At 45.7% G+C, this 26,293-nt stretch overlaps 1 protein-coding gene across 1 annotated transcript; it reads right to left on the bottom strand.

The window, feature by feature from the left end:
- Positions 1-1,358: 1,358 nt before the first annotated feature.
- On the bottom strand, positions 1,359-25,493 carry LOC127208401 (myosin-4). The gene is made up of 40 exons (XM_051167844.1): positions 25,386-25,493; positions 25,140-25,185; positions 22,420-22,663; positions 22,181-22,324; positions 21,832-21,988; positions 21,245-21,272; positions 21,037-21,151; positions 20,578-20,670; positions 20,382-20,445; positions 20,146-20,244; positions 19,928-20,031; positions 18,762-18,900; positions 17,922-18,040; positions 17,671-17,820; positions 16,773-16,943; positions 14,602-14,911; positions 13,506-13,576; positions 12,893-12,980; positions 12,697-12,814; positions 12,409-12,532; positions 12,175-12,311; positions 11,801-12,056; positions 10,673-10,915; positions 10,253-10,429; positions 9,902-10,047; positions 9,533-9,623; positions 9,056-9,445; positions 8,500-8,626; positions 8,008-8,126; positions 7,687-7,883; positions 6,971-7,154; positions 6,708-6,873; positions 6,485-6,609; positions 5,970-6,278; positions 4,784-4,987; positions 3,154-3,279; positions 2,905-3,075; positions 2,627-2,731; positions 2,422-2,517; positions 1,359-1,620 (listed from the first exon to the last, which is right to left on the bottom strand). Exons 3-40 carry the CDS (start codon positions 22,621-22,623, stop codon positions 1,468-1,470), a joined length of 5,820 nt encoding a protein of 1,939 aa, XP_051023801.1. The 5' UTR covers positions 22,624-22,663; positions 25,140-25,185; positions 25,386-25,493; the 3' UTR covers positions 1,359-1,467.
- Between the last annotated feature and the right edge of the window lie 800 nt (positions 25,494-26,293).

The raw sequence follows: 26,293 nt of genomic DNA, 5'->3' as shown, positions 1-26,293 counted from the left end.
CTGGAAAGAGAGAAATTGGGCTTTTCTTGCCTTCTTTTTTTCTTTCTTTTTTCTTTTTAATTGGCATTTTAAATTTAGGTTTGTTTTATTTAAGCTTAATGTTAAATCCATGCTGTGTTTCAGTAAGAACAAGGCAGATCAGTATCTGTGGCTCCAGTCAGATATACAGTAGTACAAATTAGCTTCAGGTCACACATACTGAACAAAAGAGGCTGAGTGAGCGAAGGAGGAGGAGGGAAGGAGGGAGGCCACGGAGCGAGGGAGGAGGGACAGAGTTGAACACACATTCTTGCCTTAGTTTTTCAACATCCACCCAGTGAACCCAAAAATTTAAGTCTAAAGAAAGTATTATCACTCAAACAGTAGCTTTGATAAAATGTCAACCTTGATTATTTTTTTTTGACACCAGGAAATGAATTTTCTTTCTCCTCCCTCCCTCCCTAAAATGTCAAGTTCTGTAGAAAGGGGGTCAACATGTGAATTGATCTAATCTGTTCTATCCGTGCTTCTGGGAAGGCAAAAGGGTCCCAAGGAGAAGGGTTTCTCCCAAAGTGAAATAAAATGCATAGCCACAAAGTGCTCTGGTGTTCTGAACACCGTGAGGCTGCCTTCTCTGCTGCTTCCCCACTTCCTGTGTCCCCAGGGGAACCCCGCGTTCACTCTGCTTTCTTGTCCCTTCTGCTGCCATTGCCTCGAATCTGGACCGTGCCTTCCAGAGCCTTCGCTGGCTCCAGTCTTTCCTAGCCTACTCCTTCCTCTTCTGTATCACAATCAGAGTTGGCCAACTGTCTTCCTTGGGAAATTGGGCCAGTTTGATGCATGCCTTGACTCTTCAGAGCTATGAGGCACCGTACCCTTCACTGTCAAGCCTTCACTTCCCGTGTCTGCTCTCATCTGCTGCCCTTTGCCTGTGACATCTATGCTAAAACGACTGTTTTCTCTCACAGTGGCCACCTCCTTTTCCCTATCGCCTGATAACTGACTGCTCTTCTCTGAGGAAGGAGATCACAGTCCTTTGAAAAATCTCTCTGGACTCCCAGGTGGCACCGTCTATCCTTGCCGTGTGTTATCTTTAGTCTTCCGTCTGAGAAAGTATACGCTTGCACATCCGTCTGAAGCTTCCCCACCCTCTCAGTTGAGTTCCTCAAAGACAGGGATAGCTCATTTCCTTGGTGGCTGTTCTTGTACCAGACACATATTCAGCACTCAGTAAAGCTGGGTGAGTGGTACTCATACCCTTGGTGTTTAGTTGGTTCATTTCTTTGACATCTCTGCACGTAGCATGTACTCAACAAATGTTTAAGAAATAAATTGGTCCCCAAAGCATCACAGGGCTTATAATTAAGAGACAAATGAGCTTTTAGATTGCAAAATTATCTGCAGATTTTATTTTCTTAATATACAGGACAGTGACAAAGAACGTCACATTTTGTGATTTCTTCTGTCACCTTTCAACAGAAGAATGAATTACTCTTCGCTTATGACTTTGGTGTGGACCTCCCGGCTCTTCACCCGCAGCTTGTTGACCTGGGACTCGGCGATGTCTGCCCGCTCCTCGGCTTCCTCCAACTCGTGCTGCAGCTTGCGGAACTTGGCCAGGTTGACGTTGGATTGTTCCTCCTGTGAGAGGGAATGAATTGGAGAGAATAACACTTGACGTTTTCTGCCTGTTAATCACCTTTGTTGCTTAAAAAAAAAAAAAAAGCTACAGGATTTGTTTCGTGAACAAGAAAGTCCTGTCATTTGGTGGCATTCTTATTTTGGGGCAAAACAGCCCATAGATTTGACAACATGAATGAGTGTGTTTTCATTTGACTCTTTTCTTGGCACACTGAGGATGATATAGTGACTACACAGAGGTCAAAAGAGCAGGGATCTGATTTAATCTTGTTTCTATAAAACAAACTTCCAAGAGAAGACGCAGCAGTGATGCTGGGTTCAGAGAGCCTTAAAGGAAGAGCTAAGAACTGACTGAATGGGAAAGATTTTGGGTTTTTCTTTTGTTTTTGTTTTTGTTTTTGTTTTTGTTCTTGTTCTTTTAAGTTCAGAACTGGTTTTAATCTTAAGGTTAAATGAGGCTTAGAATAATTCAGGCACTTATTTGTACAGCCCTGTGAATGCTGAGAGTTTGGAATGTTCTAGATAATCAGTGTAGTGCAGTGGACAAGCATCTCTGTGTTAACTTGTCTGAAATACTACTTGAGGCAGTCTCTCAGAGATAGGAATTAGAGTGTCTAAAGCTCTAATAATTTGCAGCAAAAATTTGGCTTTCCAACTAAATATTCAGTTCCCTACATAATTTTGGTCTCCTGGTTTGCTCATCACCTTAGAAGAAAGCCCCTTGAGTTTTTAGGGACTTCAGGGCCTCACAGAACAGGACATGGTCCTGGAGCAGTCTCTTATCTATGGAGAGATACTCACCGCCTCCTCAGCTTGTCTCTTGTAGGCTTTCACTTTCGTCTGTAGCTTGTCCACCAAGTCCTGCAGCCTGAGCACGTTCTTGCGGTCCTCCTCGGTCTGTAAGAGGCAGTGAGCAGATGATGTCATTTCTCTGACATCATCTTACCCCCATTAGTTTTATTTTCTCAAAAGCTGTAGGCCTGGCAGAGAAGGAAAGGCTGGGTACCTGGTAAGTGAGCTCCTTCACTCTTCTCTCGTGCTTGCGGAGACCCTTGACAGCCTCAATGTTGCGTTTCTGCTCGTTCTCCACCTCATTCTCAAGCTCCCTCACCTAGAAGAGAAAACACATTTAACAGTTTGGCTGCGGCTGCTCACACACACACACACACACACACACACACACAGAGAGAGAGAGAGAGAGAGAGAGAGAGAGAGAGATAGGGGGTGGCGAGGGGAGGGGTGGCGGGGGAGTGGCTGGGAGCTGAAAAAAATGTGGACACCCACCCTGGCCTCCAGTTTCTGGATCTGCTTCTTGCCGCCCTTCAGCGCCAGCTGCTCGGCCTCGTCCAGACGGTGCTGCAGGTCCTTCACCGTCTGCTCCATGTTCTTCTTCATCCGCTCCAGGTGGGCGCTGGTGTCCTGCTCCTTCTTCAGCTCCTCCGCCATCATAGCGGCCTTAGTAGGAAACCAAGACAGCTATTGGCATCAGGACGGCTCATTGCTCACTGAGGGCAGAAATGTGACTCTACTCACGTCCGTGATGGCTTTCTTGGCCTTCTCTTCTGCATTGCGGGCTTCCTGGACGATGTCCTCCATCTCTCCCTGGATCTGGGAAATGTCTGTCTCCAGCTTCTTCTTGGTATTGATGAGGCTGGTGTTCTGTTACAATTTTAAAAAAGGAATAGGAAAACTACATTTAATTACATTTATAACTAGTGCATTTGGCCCTAAATAATAAGGAATGTTCAAAATAAAAACAAAGTGACACATTAATTCCAAGCTTGTGGATTTTTTCTACCAATATCCCTGGTCATAAAACATAAATGATGCAATATAAAATTTGATTCCTAATGCCAAAGGTATTTACTTGTTATTCATGGATGGTTGTAAACACAAAGTAGAGCGATCTATCTTTATACGATTGTGTACCACACAGCTGGTGAAGAATAACTTATTTCATCTGTCCATCTATATTGGCTGCCTCTGTTATAAGTTCACAAATAGTATATTGATACAAATGACAACCAAGAATCCCCATGTTTTTGCAAAGTTAACAGTATTTGAAATAGTCAATCAACTCTAGGTACTAACAATTAGTAAAAATGTATTACATATTAGCAAATCTGAGTTTTAAATTACAATATTGATTTAAAATTTTTCCATAATTAATGATTTTAGACATTACAATGTCCAAAAGTATTCTTTTATATAGGCTTATTATATAAAAAGTAGAGTGTGCAAATTAGCGTAAAACAAAAACACACCCTCAGTAGTCAGAGAAAAGCCATTAATAACACGTCTGCTTATCCTTTCAAATGTTTCTTGCATTCTTTTTCAACAAAAAAGTTAATAGTTTCATCTCCTTAATTTGCTTTATTCTTTTTCTGTTTCATGACTATATTTCTGAGGCAGTGAATGCTCTGTGTGGTCATTGCAAGAGCATAGCACCATATATTCAACCAATGAACTGCGGAACACACGGGCTGACTGGCACTAGTGATGACTCCGTGGATCTGAGCCCTAGCACTAGTGATGACTCCGTGGATCTGAGCCCTAGCACTAGTGATGACTCCGTGGATCTGAGCCCTAGCACTAGTGATGACTCCATGGATCTGAGCCCTAGCACTAGTGATGACTCCATGGATCTGAGCCCTAGCACTAGTGATGACTCCGTGGATCTGAGCCCTAGCACTAGTGATGACTCTGTGGATCTGAGCCCTAGCACTAGTGATGACTCCATGGATCTGAGCCCAGGAGTGCTTTACGTAGACTGCGATGTTAACTTTAGATACACACATGATAATAAATAACATGGTGACTTATTACTTTTGCATTGAGTTTGCTTATTCGTTTCCTATGTAGAGTTGTGAGCGATAAGATGGTCACCAGTGTTGGGTGCAAAACTGAATCTGGTCTTTCGTGTTTAAACTCCAGATCGTTCAAGTCCATGGCTACACCAGCCCATAAGCGACCGGGTAAACTGTCTATGTCTCAGTATGTACTTAGGGTCGCACTGTGCATTTCTAAACCCCTGGGAACATTCCTCTGCCAACATTACCTGTGCATCTCGTGGACAGGCTCACCACCCTCCCCACCCCCACCTGACCCCTGACTGCCTTTATCTTCAGGAAGTGCATTTGAGAACCCTGGTCCTGAACCTTACCTGAGTGTGCAGGAGCTGTACGCGCTCACTGGCATCCAGAAGTTCTTGCTCAGCCACTCTCCTGCTCCTCTCGGTCTGTTCCAGGGATGCCCTGAGCTCCTCGATCTCAGCCTGCATCAGGTTGGCTCTGCGCTCAACCATGGCCAGCTGCTCCTTCAGGTCATCCTGGCCTCTGAGAGCGTCATCCAGGTGCAGCTGGGTGTCCTACTCACAAGGAAGGGAAACTCTTACTCATGTTCCAGTTAAAGTGGATTCAAATTTAATGTCACGCTCACACCTAGACCTTGTTAGTTCAGAGTCTAATTATATACGGACACCCACAAGTGCCGTTAATGACATATTCTTAGAAGCCTGGTGCAGTACTTCCGTTCTAAAGCATATAATGTTTTATCTCAGATCTCAAATCATAAAACAAATCACAGGCAAATCTATGAGATCTTGCATCAGGAAAGTATCCTTAAAATTCAGCTAACCTGATTGTGTTATTTTACATCTTTAAGGAGGGAAGTCAAGAACCGGGCTTGGCGGGTCACCCCGATAGTCCTAGCACTTGGGAGCCTGCGCTGTTCCATCACTCTGTCTCCACACACTTTACCACTCATTTTTTTCTCCAATGACAAAGCAAATTCTCTCTTGGGCTTTCAGACAGAACTTAGCTTCTTCTCAACTAGGCATATGCATTTTTTTTTTATCTTGCTACTTCATTGCTTTGATAATTTTTTTTTTATTTTGTTTACATTGGTGTTCTGCCTCCATGTATGTCTTTGTGAGGGTGCTCGATCCCTTGGAACTGGAATTACAGACAATTGTGAACTGCCATGTGGGTACTGGGATTTGAACCTGGGTCCCTTTGGAAGAGCAGCCAGTGCTGTGAACCGCTGAGCCATCTCTCCAGCCCCCTTGCTTTGTTAATTTTGTTGTTGTTGTTTTGTTTTATTTTGCTTTTTGAGACAGAGTTTCTCTGTGTAGCCTTGGCTGTCCTGGACTCACTTTGTAGACCAGGCTGGCCTCGAACTCACAGCGATCCACCCGCCTCTGCTTCCCGAGTGCTGGGATTAAAGGTGTGCGCCACCACGCCCAGCTCTTGCTTTGATAATGTATGTCCTGTAACTTTCTTAAAATTTAAAAATTTGAATATTACAATAACTCCTAGCCTGCCAAACAGTGTGTGTTCACCCCAAGGTACCTTCAGCATTCCTTGTGTGTTCCGGAGATTCCTGATGGCCTCCGCAGCCTGGCGGTTGGCGTGGTTCAGCTGGATCTCCATCTCGTTGAGGTCGCCCTCCATCTTCTTCTTGATCCTCAGAGCATCGTTCCTGCTGCGGATCTCGGCGTCCAGCGTGCTCTGCATGGACTCAACCACCCTGAGGTGGTTTCTCTTCAGCTGGTCGATTTCTTCGTCTTTTTCAGCAATTTTGCGGTCAATCTCAGATTTCACCTGATTCAACTCAAGCTGGATGCGTAGAATTTTGCCTTCCTCGTGCTCAAGTGACGCCTTAATTAAAAAAAAATTTTTTTTGCTCACCTCACTCACTGTGGTTATTTCTCAAGAAGGTATTTTTTCCCTCCCCGCACGCCCCCCACCAGCTTTTCCCTTAGTGGTACGCATTGTCCCCCTAAAGCTCACAAAGTGGGGGATCTCAGTTGCAATTCTTGTTTCGGTCTGTTTATAAGGGAGGGGCGAACAAACAGAGCGCGCACCTCTGCTTCCTCCAGCGAAGCCTGCAGTTCACTTTTCTCCTGATCGATCTGCTTCTTGATCTTCTCCAACTCATGGATGTGCTTCCCTCCCTCTGCAATCTGCTCTGTCAGGTCAGAGATCTCCTCTGCGGAAGAGCAGATGAGAGGAAGCGGTTGGAGCCATGGCAGTATGGGAGAGTCCCGCCAGGACCGCGCAGGCTCGGCAAGGGCACGCGGGACTCACGCTGCAGGTTCTTGTTTTCTCTCTTGAGCGTCTCGAGTTGATCCAGAGACTCCTCGTAGGCGTTTTTCACCTTGAACAGCTCCGTGCTGAGAGAGCGGGACTCCTTCTGGGAGGCTTCAAGTTCGGCTTGAGTTTCTTCGTACTTCTGCTTCCATTCTGCCAGGACCTGGAAGCACACTGCTAGTTAAGGTCTGAACCCAGGCATAAGGCTCCTTCCTCCCAGGAGCCAATCCCAGGAGTCAATCACGGGTCGCGTAGGCCACCTTGTCGAAGTTCCTCTGCTTCTTGTCCAGAGCGGCGCAGGCGGCATTAGACCTCTCCACGTCGATCATGAGGTCCTCCACTTCATTCTGCAGCCGCTGCTTCGTCTTTTCAAGAGAAGCACATTTGGAATTCACGGCTTCTACGTGCTCCTCAGCATCCTGCAGACGCTGAGCCAGCTTCTTCCTGAGGAGGGGTGGGCAGTGTTGAGTGACCAAGAGAAGAATCAAAGTTGACACAGTAGACTCCGCCTATCTGCTGACTAGGAAAGTATATTTTTCCCTAAGATCTTTTATTTCGGTGTGCCCACAGGCTTCTCCAGAATTATTTCTTAGTGCTCATTTTATCTCTCCCAGAATTCTTATTTCCCAGGTGAGCGCTTATCTATCTCAAGTGTTATCAAACATATCTGTGGGACCAGAGAGAAGGAGGAGAGGTAGGATGCTGAAGCTAAGCTAACCCTGAGAACTCGGGAAAGGGTACATTTCCTCAATTATGTTAGGTATTTGGGATCCTAGACTGCGCATGTGCTCCTGGGATCCTGGACTGCGCATGTGCTCCTGGGATCCTGGGCTGCGCATGTGCTCCTCCTAACCTTACAAATATGGAAGTCACAAAAATTATTTGATGATCTTTATGGAGCAAATAGTCTTTCCTATTTTCTCTTCACTTTTCCTTTACTTTGGTTTCTTTCTGTCTAATTCTTTGAAACTCGTACTTGGCCTCCTCCAGCTCCTCCGTGCGCTGGATGGCGTCCGTCTCGTATTTGGTCCTCCACTGGGCCACCTCGCTGTTGGCCTTGGACATGGCCCTCTGCAGCTCAGCCTTGGCTTCCTGCTCCTCCTCGTATTGCTCCCGCAGCAGGTCACAGTCGTGGCGCGCTGACTGCAGGGCGTGGGCCAGCGCGTTCTTGGCCTAGATAGCCCAAAATTGTAGGATGTGAGTAGTCGTTCTGATCACTCCACTCTCTTTGTGGAGTTCAGTAATGTGTCAGGCCAACCCAGTTCTGTGAGTAAAAGTGTTCACCGAAGGATCTCACCTTTGACTCCTCTTCCAGTTGCCTCTTTAACTCCTCAATCTGCTGCGTAAATGCTTGCTTGCCTCGGGAGAGCTGAGAAACCATAGCATCTTTCTCATCCAGCTGTCGGGAAAACTCCCCTGAGAGAGAGAGAGAGAAAAAAAAAAACATGAATCATTGAGTATGGCAGAATTGTATATGACTCTCCTTATTTCATAGAATATTATGAAATGTTGGGGTTTTTTGAGGGTTACTCGGGTAACAAAACTCTCCTAACCCCAAGAGATTCATTTTTCCCTCGACTTGTAGCTTAGAGTAATTGCTTTGTAGCCATCTCAAGCTCCAAAGGTGTAGGGAGTAATGATTGTGCACACACTGTGCGAGGCATGACCCGGGCTGCCGGGATGGGGCTGACACAGCACACTCCATTGTTCCAAAGGTAAGCTGCTGCTCACTGACTGACCTGACTCTGTGTGTAAGCGCGCCTTCTGGGTCGACAGCTCACTGACTTACCTGACTCTGTGTGTAAGCGCGCCTTCTGGGTCGACAGCTCATTGATCAAGCGCTGCTGTTCCTCCTCCTTCGTCTTTACTTCACTCAGTTGGTCCTCCAGGGTGCGGCACATCTTCTCAAGGTTCCCCTGTGGTGGAAAGGGAAAAAAATAGGCCAAGATGACACTTTACTTGGAAGGCGGGGATTTAGAGATGCGTAACTGTGTGTAGCAGAAACAGGGTGTTGTTTATGTTGCTGCCAAAGCCTTGCACTGTGCTTGGGAAACAGCGGAGGAGCATAGCTGGCTAACTGGATGCATATGTGATCATCGAAACTAGATCCCTTTCTTTAGGGAAATGTGAACATCATCTACGGTCCATATCATGTAGAGGGGACTTTCCCTTGTCACTGCACTACTGTTGCCATGGCATAGTAACAAAGTTCAAGGTGATTTTGAAAAATAAGGTATAGAGACTTGATTCGATACAGTGATGACATGGGGTGTGGCCAGCTAGATTCACATGCAGTATATAGTCACTGTCAAGTGTTTTGGATAAATTAGAAAGTCAGGAAAGACCTTGGCTTTGGAGACAGTCTCCATGTTACTAGCGAGGTCGTCGATCTCCATCTTCAGCTCGCTCTTCTCCTTCTCCAGCTTCTGCTTGACGCGCTGCAGGTTGTCAATCTGCTCGCCGAGCTCCGCCACGCTGTCCGCGTGCTTCTTCCTCAGGGCGGCTGCCGTGGCCTCATGCTGCAGGGTGGCCTCCTCCAGGTCCCTGCGCATTTTCTGGAACTCGGCCTCTCGCTTCTTGTTCATCTCGATCTGGGCTGAAGTGGCCCCACCGGCTTCTTCCAGCCTCTCGCTGATCTCCTCCAGCTCCCGGGAGAGGTCAGAGCGCTGCTTCTCTGCTTTGGCCCTGGAGGCCCGCTCTGCCTCGATTTCCTCCTCCAGCTCCTCGATGCGGGCCTAGGGGAGGTGGGAAAGGACGGACTCAGCTTCTTTGGTCTCATTTTTCCCCCTGATGAGTTAGACTGATGGAAACCGTTTACTTACTTGCAGCTCTTTGATTTTCTTCTGCAGCTGCATGCCGAGGGCCTGTTCATCTTCAATCTTGCTCTGCAGGTTGCTCATTTCAAACTCTTTCCTAGTTTAACAGCAGCACACTAGCTTATGGTCAACTCTTTCCTCAGCCTTACCCATGTATAACTGAACCTTTTATATGGCTGGTCTTAAAAGAGAGAGAAGTGGGTGTCTTACAAGTTCACCAAGTGCCATTTTAATTAATTTAAAAAAAAAAAAAAAAAAGAGTTGTCATTGTTTATTTTACCCCACATGCCATGAAGCAATACTTTGGAAACACTTAGACAGGTTTGATCTGCTCAGACACAGTGAGAAGCCAGGGCTGAATTTTACCACACTTACTTTTTGAGTTTCTCATCAAGTTGCTGTTTGTCGTTTTCTATGTCCATTGTGGATTCTTGGGCCAACTTTAGGTCCCCCTCCAGCTTCCTCTTTGCTCTTTCTAGGTCCATCCTGAGCTTCTTTTCCTGTTCCAGTGATCCTTCAAGCTGAATTACAAGGGATTTTGTTTAGATTCTTAAGCATGGAACCTTATGTCTCTAGTCAGATACTCAGGGGGAAAACTTAAAAGAGACAACAGTGAGTGTGAGGACGCCAAACCTGCGTCTCAGAGCTCATGGCGCCACTCATGGCTGTACTTCACAATTGGTTACACCGTTCCTTATAAGGAAAAAGAATGTTTTTCACACTCACATCATCCACTTGCTGCTCGAGCTTGGTTTTGGCTTTGGTCAGTGTGTTGACCTTGTCCTCCTCAGCCTGCAGGTCATCCAGGGTCTGCTGGTGAGCCTCCTGGAGGGCTTTCTTCTCCTTGGTCAGCTTGGCAATATTTTCGTCCAGGCCGGCCATCTCTTCCGTGAGGTTTTTCACCTGTAGATTTGAATAGACGGTGGGAATACTGACAAAACCATGTCATCTGGACAAAATACATGATAATTTAACTTCTGTGTGACATGGAACACAGTAGCCAGGCGGCTGAATACAATAGAAGAGAAAGATAGAAGAAAAAAGATGGCAAGGTTGTAACTTTCCTTCCATGTTGAGTAATTTTAAGATTTAAGATTCAGGGCAAGGTGAATACTTGTGGATGCTTTAAGAGAATAATAATCATACCTTGTTCTCCGTGGCATGCTTCTCCTTCTCGACCTTGGCCAGGGTCAGCTCAAGGTCATCGATGTCTTTCTTCAGCTCTGAGCACTCGTCCTCCAGCTTCCTCTTCTTGGCCGTCAGCTCGGCGTTGATCTCCTCCTCGTCCTCTGCTCGCTCGGTCAGCTCTTTGATCTTGGCCTCCAGCTGGATTTTGGTTTTGATCAATTGATCGCACCTCTCCTCAGCATCGGCCAAGCCATCTGCTTCCTAGTGGGAGAAATAGTGCATTTGTGTTTGTTTGTACAGGCTATCTCTGCACATGCACATTAGTGCATTAAAGGTTGTGACCAGGGGCTGGAGAGACGGCTGAGAGGTTAAGAGCACTGTCTGTTCTTCCAAAGGTCGCGAGTTCAATTCCCAGCAACCACATGGTGGCTCACAACCACCTATAGTGAGATCTGGTGCCCTCTTCTGGTATGCAGGCACACATATGGGCAGAATACTGTATAAATAAACAAGTCTTTAAAAAAAAAAAAGTTGGGACTACCAGCTGGTCAATGGATAGACCATTAAATTGCCAACTAAAAAAATTAAATAGACAGCATGGGAAGATCTTAATCTGTTGATAAAGTAGATCGACATCTTTCCTCTAAATATCCAAGGCATGAAAAAGTAGCTTTGTTGCAAAAATATGTGATTTCCTAACCCTCAGTCCTTTTGGAAAAGTCATTTACTATCTAAAGCTCAGGGTCCCGTCCCCCCCCCATTCAGTTAAGGGCTTAAATTAGCCCTTTTTTCCTACTCTGATTAAAAACAATGTATGTTCTAGTTAGCATTAAATAATATTTACCAAAGAATGCATACCCTAATATAGGAGGATGCTCCATACAGAAAGGTCAATGCCTAGCGATGTTTTCACGCTTGGCTGACTAGGGACCAGGCTGTGTAGGATGCGCACATGGATGTGAGCATCATGGGTGTGGCTTTGAAGCTGTTTGCTTTCTGGGTCTGAAGCTTAGCGATTTTGAAAGTCAGGCAATTAAAGCAGGTGCCTGGAGAGACATCCTTTACCCTGAAGCCTGCAACTGCTTATATGCAGTCACCTCCCGACCAGGTAATACGAACGGGCCGTGCACAATGTGTGGCACTCACAGCTTGAACCTGGAGCTGCAGGTCATTTTTCTCCTGCATCAGAGCTACCATCTTTTCTTCCAGCTCTTTCCTTTTGGCCTCTGACTTAGCCAGGTCCTCCTTGGCCTTCTCAAAATCTTCCTTCATGTTGGCCATCTCCTTCTCGGTCTCCGCGCTCTTCAGCAGCGGCTTGATCTTGAAGTAGAGCTTCATCCAGGGCCAGTGCTTGACGTTCATGAAGGCGCGGACGTTGTACTGGATGCAGAAGATGGACTCTCTGTGGGGGGAGGAGAAACATAGATACAAATGGGCAAAGATGTGTAAAGTGGCATCACAGCTGCACTGAGTTCACTGACACAAGGTGGTGAGAAAGGCAAGCAAGCTTCGTTCCTCACCTCCTCTCCATCATCTTTTTGAACTCGACCCTCATCAAGTACCCTCTGCACATGGCTTGTGTGCGGGTGATGAGCTGGGCCAGCTTGTCATCTCTCATCTCCTCTAGAGTTCCCAACAGGCCAGCTTTAAAGAAGACCTTAGCAAAGAATGGTTAGACTTGTTATTTCTGCTCAGGCAGAAACTCGGAAAAAGTGCTAAAAATTATATCAGCAATTGAGTTGGACTAGTGGTACCTTAGTGTGACCAAATTTGTACTGGGTGTGGTCAATGTCAATAGAGCCTAGAAGCTTCTCAGAGGCCTTCTTGCTATCAATGAATTGACCTTCTGGGATGGCACTGGCATTTAGAACTTTGTATCTGTCCAAATGAAAAGCAAAACCAGGACATGATTTTTCTTCACCGAGAAATAAAAGCTAGAACTGTAGTAGTGACTGTTGAAAAGGCGGATCAATCAAACAGTGGAGAACCGAGTGATGTTAAGGTTTAACGCTGCTCTGTATAATATGTGATATAAGACAAACCTCTGCTTGAAGTCCGCATAGAGGATCCTGCTGGGGAACCCCTTCCTACAGATGCGGATGCCTTCCAGCACCCCGTTACACCTCAGCTGGTGCAGGACCAGCTCGTGCTCCATGGCACCTGGAAAGGGAAAACATGTTCTACAGACATCTAAAGAGAAGCCGCCTAGGGTTACTCTGTGCATGAGAAGGGTCTTACCAGGAGTCTTGGTCTCATTGGGAATGAGGCAGCGGACAAAGTGGGGGTGGGTGCTCTTCAGGTTGGTCATCAGCTTGTTTAAATTCTCCTATAGGACCGCAATTGAGAGCTTTAGAAAAGTGTGTAGCAGTGGCATTCATTTGTGGTCTATCAAATTCTAATGAGCCGTCTCAAATAAAACGTGGTGACCAAGAGGACTCTATCCTGTGTCTGGAGGGTAGGTTTCTAGCACGCTCCTGGTTAGACAGAAATAGTCCTTTTCGGCTCATTTTTCTCAACCCTGATCATCGGGAAAGCTTGCGTTGAGACTTCGATCATATGGATGTCGATGGAATGGGGCACAGTGGGTGGTTTTAAAAGAGGGCTTGATTTCTTGTAAAATCTCTTTACTACCAGATCTCTTACATTCGAGGTTTGGGACAATGCCTCATTTATAACAGGCCTTCCTGTGAAAGAGACACAGTGTGTCTTCTTTTTGTTAAAAATTTCCTGAGATAATTTTCAGATTTTAAAAAATACATTGCTAATTCTTTTCATGTTTACCATAAGCATCCTTTAAAATTCCTCACTAAAGACAGCTTAATTATCTTCTAAACAAAAGATTATACCGTACCCTGAAAAGAGCAGACACCGTCTGGAAAGACGAACCCTTCTTCTTGCCACCTTTCTTTCCACCGCCACCCTCTGAAAAACAGAATGGAAAAATGGAGATTACTTGCTACAGCCTTTGAGGCTTCTGTGCGCACAGGCACCGGCACAGCAACATTTCCTCGAGAGTCTGTGGAGCTCATTTCCCTCCCTCCTTCTGCAGCTCATCCACCCCAATCCTGATGAAGACAGAGCAATCCCTGGCTTGATTACAGACAACCGGGGAAGAAGACTTGTACAAAAGATAGAAGACACAGCTAGGAGATGGGCTCCCCGACTCCATCCAGATCAGCAGCGTCTGCTTCCTGAAGTATCCGCCCAGAAAACAGAGGAGTAGGGTCCTGTCAGCGTGCGCATGCCCGGAACAGGCAGAGTCGCATCCTAGGTAGCTGACCTTGGCTTATCTGGCAGAGACTCATTATTTCTAGTCCCCTGTGTCTCCGTGTTGTTGCTTGTACATCTAGACTTCGGATACTTAAGAAAAGAAATCTGGCCTCATTCAGTTACCCTGGTGCTGTGGCCCTGACGAAGGGTTTCCTTATCTTGGACTTAGCTGCATCCTCGATGGTAGCAGTATTAATCCATGTGGAAAAGTAGCTGGTACAATCACCATCAAATCCCTGCCCCTTTCTAAATCCACTCTCTCACTGATAAAAAGAGGCTATGGGATGAACAATTCCTGATGCGTCTGTACCACAGTTGTTAATATACTTTCTTTCACTGCACCCACATTAGCCTGAATTTTTGTAGTAGATTTTGCAGTACCTATTATCAATGGATCTCAACCTTCCTAGCGCTGTGGCCCTTTAATACAGTTCATGCTGTGGTGACCCTCCCAACCATAAAATTATTTTCATTGCTACTTCATAACTGTAACTTTTGCTACTTATAATCATAATGCAAATATTTGCATTTTTCGTTGGTCTTAGGCGAGCCCTGTGAAAGGGTCACTCAACCCCCTGAAAGGGCTTGCTACCCACGGGTTGAGAATCGCTGACCTATATTGTCTCTGACAAAATGTGATGTGATTATTAAAACAAGTCATCACTATACAAGGTCACCTGCTTCAGCAGCTTGTCCACCGGAAAATAGGAAAGCCAGAGTTTTCAGCCCGGACTTCTGGTACAGCCCCACCACGGTCTCATTCAGAGGGTCCTTGTTCTTGTCCAGCCAGCCAATGATGTTGTAGTCCACGGTGCCCGCATAGTGCACCAGGGAGAAGTGGGCCTCGGCCTTGCCCTTGGCGGGCTTGGGCTTCTGGAAGTTGTTGGACTTTCCCAGGTGCTGCTCATACAGCTTGTTCTTGAAGGAGGTGTCTGTCGCCTTGGGGAACATGCACTCCTCTTCCAGGATGGAGAAGATGCCCATGGGCTGGATATTAAAAAGGCAGAAGACAGCGATGAGTCCGGTAGAAAACCATGCCTCAGTAGTTTGTGTGACTGGAAGAACTTGGAGTTACGGGTTGAACAGATGAGCTCCCACCTTAGTGCGTCCGTCTTCTAGCAACACACGACTGTCATCGTAGGATGTACGCACAGGACATAATGCTGCTAACAGACTTAGTCTAAAAGTTCATCTGTACTATGTGTGCTCAGTGTGTAAAATGGAACTCTAAAGCTTGATTTTTATCCTACAAATGCACAGATGCTCCGACAGACCCTTTCTAATGGCACAGCATCCTTGACCACAACTCTAGACATGGAAAAGATGTGAAAAGGAGAGACTGGGCCTGATGACCGGAAATGAAACCTCACCAAGAGGGCCGTGCATCTCCTGTTGCCTCATGAAATCTCTTTGTACTCTCAGCCTTGCCCCGCCCCCCATCTCAACAGAATTAGGCACTGGTGATCCATTGGGTTTTGCTCATGAACCAGTTTGACTTTGCTGAGACAAATTTAATATGGAGGACTGAAAGGAAATTCAGCACTCCAAAATCACAAATTCATTCTCAAAAATTATTTTGATAATCCAGAAGGTAAAATGCTAGTGAAGGAGATAAATGCTTTTTCTGGGGACCATATAGTTTTTGACGAGCATCGCCAAATTAACATATTTTCCTAAGTTGTGCAACCTAGGATATTTTTCCTAATATTTTTTCTAGTTTTGAGAATTTTGATCTGAAATGTTTACTTGAAATTTTCCTAGCCAGCAGTTACATTTTATTTCTGCTTTATCATTGTTTAGGGGCGATTTCATATAGATTCTTTCTTGGTACCAACGGGAAAATGATAAGATCCCTCTGTGTGTGTGTGTGTGTGTGTGTGTGTGTGTGTGTATTTGTTTGTGAGTGTGCTTGGAGGCCAGAAAAAGATGTAGTATTTCCAGGTGTTTGTGAGGCACTTGATGTGGGTGCTGGAATCAAAATCCCAGCCCTTGTGATGTAGCAACAGGCTAAAACACTGAGCCATTTCTCCAGTCCCAAGATCCCAACAGTTTTAAACATTAAAACTGCTTAATCACTTCTATCTAAATATGACACAACTGTTGGTCCCTACCTAATTGAACTGATTTCCTTAACTACTAATTCCCTTAATTGCTAACGGGGAATTCAGAGCTCATTCCCAAGGTAAGGTGAAATGGAAGTTTAGTGTGTTCCCTTGATAGTAATCAGGAGTAAGGGATGGATAACTTCAGCAATTAACCTTAAGCATCTTACTATGCACAGCCTCGTGACACAGTACACAAGGAGGATAGATGTGCAATGCAGCATCATGGCCACACCAGGATTAACTAACTATTTGGAACACTAGCTGGATTTTCAGCCCTTTCTTCCACAGCTACCAATCACGTAGGAATGAAATCAAACAGGGAAGAAGGAAGTCTGTGTGTGGTGCTATGTGCCTTTAATCTTGGCACTCAGGAGGCAGAAGGAGGAGGAGCTCTGTGAGTTCAAGGCTGGCCTGGCTTTACATAGTGAATTCCAAGGCCAGTGAACATGGAGACCCTATGTCACTTAAAAAAAAAATAATAATAATAACTGAGGAGGCATGAAGCTATAAGAGTTGAAAATGTGAATCTGTGTGTTTTGTCTGTGCATTGTTATTGGTTATTTTCTAAAGACTACTAAATTCATCAGTATCAGATGATCCATGACTTGTCTGAGAACTGATCAGAGCAGACAACTATGTCACAAGGTGTTACTGCTTTCTCTTGGAGAACTAGCACTGTAAGCAAACGCAGGAGGAGGGACAATTTGCTGTTCCTGTTTTGAACTTTGAAAAGCTACACTCACCTTCTCGATGAGCTCGATGCAGGCGGCCAGGTCCATCCCGAAGTCGATGAACTCCCAGTCGATGCCTTCCTTCTTGTACTCCTCCTGCTCCAGCACGAACATGTGGTGGTTGAAGAACTGCTGCAGCTTCTCGTTGGTGAAGTTGATGCACAGCTGCTCCAAGGTGTTGAACTGTAGGAAGAGATAAAATGTAAGCTATTGGTCATAAATTCCCTGTTTATATCCATAAAGCAATTAATACATTTTCTTCAAGTTTTGAGACGTTTTGGGTTATTAAAGCAAAGGGTTGGGCCTTCAGATGATCTCTTGAAGGGAGCTATCATTCTAAATCAAGAGTTAAATCCCCAAATGTTTTTCAAGGAACTATATTAACTCTTTTTTTTTTTAAAGATTTATTTATTATTGTGTATACAGTGCTCTACCTGTGTGTACATCTGAGGGCATCAGATCACATTATAGATGGTTGTGAGCCACCATGTGGTTGCTGGGAATTGAACTCAGGACCTCCGGAAGAGCAGTCAGTATTCTTAACCCCTGAGCCATCTCTCCAGCCCTATATTAACTCTTCCATATTGGGAAAATGCTGCTCTTTGAAAGATTCATTTAGAGTGCCCCAAGAAAGTGTTTCTATGCTAGTGTGCATAAATTCAAGATCAGTTTTGACTAAGCTTCCGCGGCTGTCCTTTGGGACTCTGGCCCTGAAAACGTAGCATTCTCTTTCTCCTTATTCATACTCATTGCCTCACATTTAGACCCCTCCCCTCTTATGACCCAGGTCAGCAGGAATCTGAACTTTTTGAAGAGCAGAGTTTGTATTTTGTGAAGAGTATTTCTAGGACTTCAGCAGGCCCAGCCATGTGACTACCAGTGTACGCTTGCTAAGTGGCTCATTACTCACGTCAAAGATCTCAAAGCCAGCGATGTCCAAGACCCCAATGAAGTACTGCCTGGGCTGCTTGGTGTCCAGCTGCTGGTTGATGCGGGTGACCATCCACAGGAACATCTTCTCATACATGGCCTTCGCCAGGGCGCCCACGGAGTTATACACCTTCAGGAAGAGTGTAGAATTAAGTGTTTGAGTTGGACCCAGTGGTAAACTTTTGACTCTCTGGTGGTTCAGTGGAATCACGGAGCTTGAATCACACTTACCTGCTGCACCGTCTGGCCTTTGGTGACATATTCATTGCCGACCTTGACCCTGGGGTAGCAGAGGGCTTTGAGCAGGTCAGCAGAGTTCAGACTTGTCAGATAGGCAGCCTTGTCAGCAACTGCAGGAAAGACACAAGAACAGTGGACCTGACGGTGGCTCACACAACTTCATTGCCAACGAAGATGTTGGTGACAGTGGTTTTACACAAGCAGTGAGATGCACATGTTGGGAAGTCGGTCTACTTGCTTATGTCTGGAAAGCAGTGGCATATTTCATGCTAGCTTTACTTGTTGGAGGTTGGGGAGCCCAGGCTCAGTGTGATGTAAAAAATACAGGAAAGGTGCGCTAGAGATAATAATTTGAGAAACCCTAACCCAGTGGTAGTGAGGAAGTTCTGAATTATTCACTGGAATAAAATGTGCGCCCGTCAAAAAGTAACTATTTTCTTATAAACAGTGAATGAAGAATAAAGAAGGCTGAGGATGCAGTTTGGGATGAGGTCCCTGGCTTCAGTCTCAAGGACACCACACACACAGACACACACACACAGACACACACACACACAAATACACACACACACAGACACACACACACACAGACACACACACAAACACACACACACACACAGACACACACACACCACAGAGTAGTGGCATGGGCAGAAATAATAAAACTCCTATAGATTTGCTTTAAAAAATGTAAAATTCCAATGTGACATCTCACCTCCCTAAACCTTCTGCCTTTTGTTAGAAAGGTCAGACAGTACAGACAGGTCTCTGCCTCTGAAAAGGCTCATGTCATTAGCTTTATCCGATGGACGGTGACAACGGGGCTGTTACCTTCGGTGCCATCTGGCTCGGCTTGCTCTTCCCTTTGCTTCTGCTTGAACTTCATGTTCCCATAATGCATCACGGCGCCTGTGAGCTTGTAGATGGCCACCTTTTCATCTGCACTGAACCCCAGGATGTCCACAGCAGTCTGTTGAAAGAATCGAATTAGCTACAGTTATCACCATGGCCAGTTTGCTGGAGACACTTGGGGTCTGGCTCCCCACCTCCCCACCACTCTTCGCCTTGTAACTGCCTAATACTCGGATGGCTTACAAGTGAGAGTTTCTTTCCCTCTGGCCCACATAGTAACAGCAGAAAATGTAGACCAGCCTTTCCATTTGAGCAGCGTGGCTGCTCCCAGATCATTTCTTCTTTTCCTGTGTTTCCCTAACTTAACGCACAGCCCCAGGCTACTCTCCAACCGCAGTTGATACGGATGGCCCAGCAGAAAGAAGTGTGAGAACAGCATTGGCTCCCACTGTTTCTCCACATGCTACCAGGTCACGGATTGGCTGACCATGGGGTGCCTGGGCAGAAACCTTGCCTGACTATTCACTACTCCTGCAGAAGGGGACATTTGTGACGATATATTTCTTATTGTGTTGCGATGCTTTCTGTTTTCTCCTCCACTCTAGTAGATTTGGGTTATTTTCTTAGTTACTCATGCTAAATGTCCATGTGGTTTATAGATGGGAGCAGGAATCAGTAGAGGCACAGGAAAGTGTTGTCTCTCCTAAGACTTCCTCCTTTATTCTGGTCCTACAAACTACACATTATTAACATGGTCCTGGGGTGAGGTTGCTATACCTTATTTTAAACCTTTCAGATGAGACTACTTAGTCCAATATTATGGCTTTTCCAAGATTCCTGGGTAAAGGGGCTGACATTAAATAAAAAAAGAAGTCACTATATAAGAGTGTAAGTATTAAGCGAAGAGTGACCAACCCTATAAGGAAAAAAAAATCCAGCTAGGCGAGGAGTGTCAGGTACCTAGCATTTATGGCAGGCATTTGGAATTTAAATGTATGTGTGGGCTGACATTTAAATAGTCTGTTATTTTCTTCCAAATACAGAAAGCCTGAAAGATGGCTCTGTCTGGCCCACTGTCTGTGGACTAAGAGGGGGTGTGTGCTGTCAAGGACCATGCCAGCTCCTGCCTCCTCCCTATGACTTACATCTGTGGCCATCAGCTCTTCCTGGTCATCAATGCTGGGCACTGTGATCTCCCCTTGACTGACATAAGCGAAGTCATATGGGTTGGTGGTGATGAGAAGCATCTCTGGACACATGGGAAAGAGAATGCAGGGTCACTTTGGTCGTCGTCACATATCATAGGGACAGCATAGGCAGGGTGTTGTCTTTCTTGATGCAGAGAAATCAAGGCATTCCTTACCAATAAGCTCTGGTTTCTTGTTGGACATGATCTGGTAGAAGATGTGGTAGCTTCTTTCCGCCTTGAGCTGGAAGGTGACTCGGGACTTCTCCAGCAGATCTGGAAAGGCAGATTGAAAAGGCCACAAGTGGAAATTTAAGCTTTGAAATTGATGCAGCAGAAAGAAAAGCAAGGGTTTCCCCAGTGTGCATGCCCCCAACGAAAAGATTCTCAGTCACCGGGGTTTATTGACTCACAAGTTTCAATATCTGCAGAAGCCAGTTTGCCTGTGGCACCGAAATGGATCCTGATGAATTTACCCTTAAATAGGCAAAGGAGGGTTGATTAAAAACTGGAAACCATTTCATTAACTATGGACCAAACTACAGTGACATGGTGTCTGTAGAAGCGTGGAGGCCACTCCCACACGGACAGGACGGCCAAGAGACTCACAAAGCGAGAGGAGTTGTCATTCCTCACGGTCTTGGCGTTGCCGAAGGCCTCCAGCAGGGGGTTGGCGCTGATGATTTGATCTTCAAGTGTCCCCTTAAGAGAAGTGGGAAAGGAAGGTAAAGCTTGGGTTTCCTTGGTTGTATGTCCTAAAATAGCTTCTCATCTGTCTCTCTCCTGCCCTACAGGCTGCATCCTGTGGCTAGGCAAGGCCTTAGAAAGAGGAAGGGTACCCACATTGGAGGGGGCTGGGCATGACTTCTGTGAGAAATGGCTGTGGGAACTCAGGCCTGCAGCTTGCTACCATGTTGCCCTGCACATCCCTGCCTCTCGAAGCCCTTCCGAGATTTGCTTTCTAAACGCTGATATCACCGGCATCCGGTTGCCATGGTTTTAACATGCCACAGTCACACTTTGCAAAGCCTGGTATTCCTCCTTCCTCCCTAAGACAGACGTGCCCACCTGCATCTTGCCGGAAGGCGCCTCCTCCTTCTTCTTCTCCCCAGTGACTGCAATTGTTGCAAAGTACTGGATGACACGTTTCGTGTTCACAGTCTTCCCGGCCCCGGATTCTCCGCTGTGAGGACAGGATGAAAAGTCAGAATGTGAGGAAGAAGGCTCTGCCCTAGCAATCAAAATTCAGCAGAAGGAAAGCATGGCGTGTACGTACGTAATCAGGATGGACTGGTTCTCACGGTCTGTGAAGGGAAGCCACAGACGACAATGTTAAATAAAGGCACAGGGCCACTAAATGTGTGCCCTTCACAAGTCTGAAGAACTAACTGTAAAGGTGTGCCTGTTATCCCACGGTGTCATCATTAATCTGAAACAACCACATAGCTGGTGGCCTGACAGTTTCATGTCCCTTCCTAATTCATAGTTCAAAATCCTGCCATGTTTTGAATGTCCAAGGGTGCATTTCCTATAGTGCTTATGAAATCTCAAAGCTTACTTTAAATGAGCTAATACAGTAGGTATACTTAAGACTCAGAGTTGATCCTAACTTTGATTAAATGGAATTGGAATTAGCACCAACAAATTTGGATTTTAGCATAGAAGTCTGAGCAAATTTCCCTATGTGTTTGTTATTGGTGCATCATCTCCTCAATCAGTTGCTTTTTCACCTGCATCATTACTCTTATCAAACGTAGGCAAACCATTTCATTCTCAAGGTGCTAGCCATACCTTGTCCGTGCTACAAGTCTGCAAGTGTTCTCTAGTGCTTACAGAGGTTGTGATTACAGATGCCGCACTCACCCGTCAGCATGAACTGGTAGGCATTATCAGAGATGGAGAAGATGTGGGGCGGGGCCTCCTGTCGCTTTTTGCCTCGGTAGGCTGCCACCACCTCCGGGTTGTACACCGGCAGCCACTTGTAGGGGTTGACAGTGACACAGAAGAGGCCTGAGTAGGTCTGTGGACAAAGACAAGGTTGCCCAGTCAGCAATCAGCTCATTGATCCAACTCAGAAATAATGCTGTGTCAGCAAGGGGAGAGGACTGAGGAAGTGCGGGTCCTCAGGAGGCTTCGTTACAACAGGGCGTAATGTGACATCTCAACAACAGAAAGTACATAGACTTGATGAATAGTGACAGGGGTCACTCACGTAGATCATCCAGGCTGCGTAACGCTCTTTGAGGTTGTACAGCACAGCGGGCTCGTGCAGGTGTGTCATCATGGCCATGTCCTCGATCTTGTCGTACTTGGGAGGGTTCATGGAGAAGACTTGATCTTCCTTGACGGTGACAGTCTGTGAAGAAGGGAAGGATCCAGTTGGTAGCAACAAAGCAACAGAAAAAGATGACCCACGCGTCCCTACATCTCCCCCTTTTTGCTTTTACTTACAGCTCCGCCTTCCGTCTTGGCTGTCACCTTCCCCCCTTCCCTGCTCTGCACCGTTGCTTTCACATAGGACTCCTTAGCATCCACCACAAACACGGATGACTTGGCATCAAAAGGCTTGTTCTGGGCCTCGATTCGCTCCTTTTCAGACTTCCGGAGGTAAGGAGCAGCCTCGCCGAAAACGGCCATCTCGGCGTCGGAACTCATGGCTGCAGGCTATTTGGGGGCAGCTCAGGGCCAGGCGCACCTAGAGGAAGACATGACCGTGGAACGATGATCCTGACCTGTGGGTTTCACTTTCACAGGCTTTGTTTGTCATTCTCTTCTGTCTTTTGGGGTTCCTCCTGTGGCCTATGCCAGGGAGCTAAGAGAAGACAGGGAGTACCTATTAACCCTGTGTTGACAGCTTAACTTTTCTTCGACATTTTAAGCCTTGATTCGTACTTCTGTATTGTAAACAGCAGTTGAGGGCTGTGGAGGGATGGATCCCCAGCCAACTGCACTTGTCAGGCTATGTGTGTGCTCAGAATCTTTTTTGTTTTACATTGTGGTGATACAAAGAAATGGAAATTCTCTTTCTAACTTTATCATCTCAATAAACCTATTTTTAGAAAGCCAAATATTGCTTGGTGTGTTGGTATACACCTCTAATTCCAGCACTTGGGAGGTAGAGGCAGGCAGGTCTCTTTGAGTTTGAGGCCAGCCTGGTCTACAGAATTCCAGGACAGCCAGATCTACATAACAGCGAGATCTCGTCTCAAAAAAAATTTTTTTAGCCATTTCCCCTTGTCACAAACTATTAAAATTGCATCTCAAAATTATCAAGCTTGAAAGTAAGAAGAAACATCTAGATTCAGGTTGACTATTTAATGCACACAAACTTCTAGTTAACTGACAAGAATTAGGTAAGTAAAGAGAAAATAAGCACGATGGATATTAATACAACATTAATGTAAGAAAAGTTGTAAGTAACAACAAACGGTTGTGTCCTAGGTCAAAATCAAGTCCTTTCTGTCCTTTTAAAAACTGTGCACAATTTCTCACTACTATCGAAGTAAAAATAACTCCAGAGGATTATTTGAGGAAAACAAGCACCTGCATTTTAATGAGACTCCCCAGTGGTGGCTTGTCAGTGTCCCGCTGCCTTTCCCTGGGTTTTCACTGGGTTCAGCATCCCACTTGTCTCTGCCTGGTCCTTACTGCGTCACGCTCATGATCTCCCTCTCTCCCCCCACCACCGCCTTGCTGTGTGAAAATATCACATTTCTAATTTTTCTCCCGAAACTGACAGCCACTGTGAGGTTTCAAGCCAAAACCAATTCACATCGGTTTTTCCAACTGAGAAATCCTGGTCAAATAAAACAACCCCTTCTCTGGCCAGAGTAAACGCCTGTGACCTCTGGAGTGGAGGAGGGGACGGTACAGAGAGCAGCCTGTTGGTTGCTAGTGACAATGAAGACAGCATCTTCTATCCTTCATAGACTTTCCATAAAAAGTCTTGGCCTTTTGTTATAAGCAGTGAACTTCTCAGCTTAGAGTTAGATATGAAATCTCCCACATACTTACTGTAGCTTATAGTAGATAAAAGGCTGATAGGGAGACATGGAAATTGAGAAATGCTTTCAAGGGACATTGGACATTGAAACATTGGATGTTAGCACTTTTCTCTTCAAATGCTATTCTGTGTTTTGTGTTTTTTTTTTTTTTTCATGAACCATTTTTGAATCAACCACACACCATGCCCTAATGATTGCTGTTCTGCATTAGATCCTAGAACACAGAAAGGGCATCGTCCCTCTACTCTTGTCTTAGCAGTGCTTAGTCACCTTTGGGTCACAAGCTTTCAAAGAGCCTCCACTTTGTTGTGTGGCGTTGGGAGCTGTCCACACAGTGGCAATCACCTCCAGTGTCAACAAGTAATGTTTATTCCCTTTGGAAGCAATAGACTTCCTACTTCTTACTAACCTGATAATCAGCGAATGTATTACACATGAACTCACTTAAACCAATTGTTTAATACATAGTAGGTTTTCTTCCCTTTATATATTCTTCACATACCTCTGCACACGCAGACAAGGGGAGACCCTCTGCGTGTTTTGATTTGATGGAAGATGCCTTAGCAACCACTGGCTTAGATCCTGGAGGGCAAAAGCCAAAGGACCCTTAGCAGCTCACTTAAACCTGCTCTTCTCCTCCTACTGATGAGGAAACTAAGGTTCAGCAAGGCAAAGGGCCGTCTAGGGTCACTGAGGTGGGGAGTGGCCGTGGGGAGCTATGAGCCCAGCTATCTCAATGCAGGTCTAGTGTTACTGCCCTTGCAACACATGTGTTTGAAGACACGTAAAAGCTAGCCAGCCGGTGTGGCCCAGGGAGCTGCAATCAGTGAACAGCCTGGATGGGCACCCAGAAATTTTGACTTCTGGAGCAACAGTCTTTTATTTTACTATGTAGCCTCTTTCATTGGTCAAATTGCAATGGCGGTTTACATTAAATGTACGTGAGGGTTGCCGTCTTCATTAAGCTCTAACAAATTACATAAGACAAATTGCATAAAATTCTGTTTGATTGGGTGGCTTGAAAAGTCAGTTTCATGAGAAGCTGTTTTTTAAAGACCAGTTCCTCCTATGCCTAATAATAAACTAGTAAGTAAATAGTCACTCATTAAAACATACCAATAGAGACAGCCCTTTGTTCTTTGGAAAGTAATAGTAAGTTTCTCTTACCTCTTGTGATACCAGACGAAGGAGGAAGGCTGGAGGCAGACAAGTACTGTTGAAAGAAAAAAACAGAGACTCTGGGCATTTTTCCCCGTTTAATCACAAAATAGGAGAACTATGTTGTACGCCATGCCTTTCTCAGGGGTATTGACAGTATTTAAACTTTAGGAAGGGATAGCCATCTCCCTCAAGTGACAACTCACTCCCATCAGGAGTACACAGATAGCCAAGTGCTCTGCCACACGTACATACCTTTAAGGGTTTGAGGAAGGACAGGACAGAGGCACCCAGGCTCCACTTTTATAGAGGCTGTTCTGCAAACACAGCAGCCACCTCAGCTGTCCTAGCTGGGGACCTACTTGGCAAAACCATTTTTGGCAATCTCTTTGCACAATATTCACTGACTGTGGCTGTGAATGGATATAATTAGAAATATTTCTTGTCACCTATAAATAATTTGACAGAGGATGATCTAGGGTTCTTTATAGGCATTTGATAGGGGATGGGGATCCAGTGTTTTGGAGGCTGTTTCTCCAGCTTGGATGTTGTATCATTCACCACAGATTTCAAGGCCAGGTTCCTACTTACTCTCTCGCCTATAAAGCTGTCTCGGCAGGATGAGCCTGGTGTGAGGGGAGTAGGGCTGATTGACTTGGTGCTTAGAGCCGTTAAGGAGTCTGGAATGAGCTTGAGATCTGACACTGTGATTGGAAGCACTGAGTGAAGGATGATAAGACAAAATTCCTAGGCAAGGGTTAAGGTTTTAGAAAGATTGGTGATAGATTCTTTTAAAAGTCCGAAGGTCTTAATATGAAGGAGAAAGTGGATTCCTAGATTAGACAGTGGTGATGGGACAGTGAGTAGGATGAGGAGAAGTTAGCACAGATGTAACCCGTTTGCTCCCTTTCTGGAGGATTTGCCACGGATGCTTCCCACTCGCTCTTTTACTACAGCGGCCACAGGCTGCTGGGTAATACCCCACGCATGTTTCTACTGCATCTTGGAAGGATGAATTCCTAGGGCATGGGCACATGCTCAAGGCTAGCTGTAGCTCCAACGAGGTGGGTGCTGCATACTTTTCCTTAAGGTGGGAGGGAAGGCATGCTGTCCGCAAAACTCTCCCCTCGGACAGAGAAGGTGGGTGGATTGACCCCCACACA

The sequence above is a fragment of the Acomys russatus genome, chromosome 25 (genome assembly GCF_903995435.1).
Source record: "Acomys russatus chromosome 25, mAcoRus1.1, whole genome shotgun sequence".
Taxonomy (NCBI): domain Eukaryota; kingdom Metazoa; phylum Chordata; class Mammalia; order Rodentia; family Muridae; genus Acomys; species Acomys russatus.
The sequence above is the reverse complement of the archived record's forward strand: the minus strand, read 5'-3'. Positions and strand labels throughout refer to the sequence as shown.

Bases quoted from the DNA above. Each gene is read 5' to 3' on its own strand.
- LOC127208401 (XM_051167844.1), bottom strand. From the start codon at position 22,623: ATGAGTTCCGACGCCGAGATGGCCGTTTTCGGCGAGGCTGCTCCTTAC. The intron at 20,245-20,381 runs GTGAGTCAATAA...CTGCCTTTCCAG, and splicing joins TTCTGCAGATATTGAAACTT to ATCTGCTGGAGAAGTCCCGA. The intron at 6,874-6,970 runs GTGGCCTACGCG...GTGTGCTTCCAG, and splicing joins AGCAGAGGAACTTCGACAAG to GTCCTGGCAGAATGGAAGCA.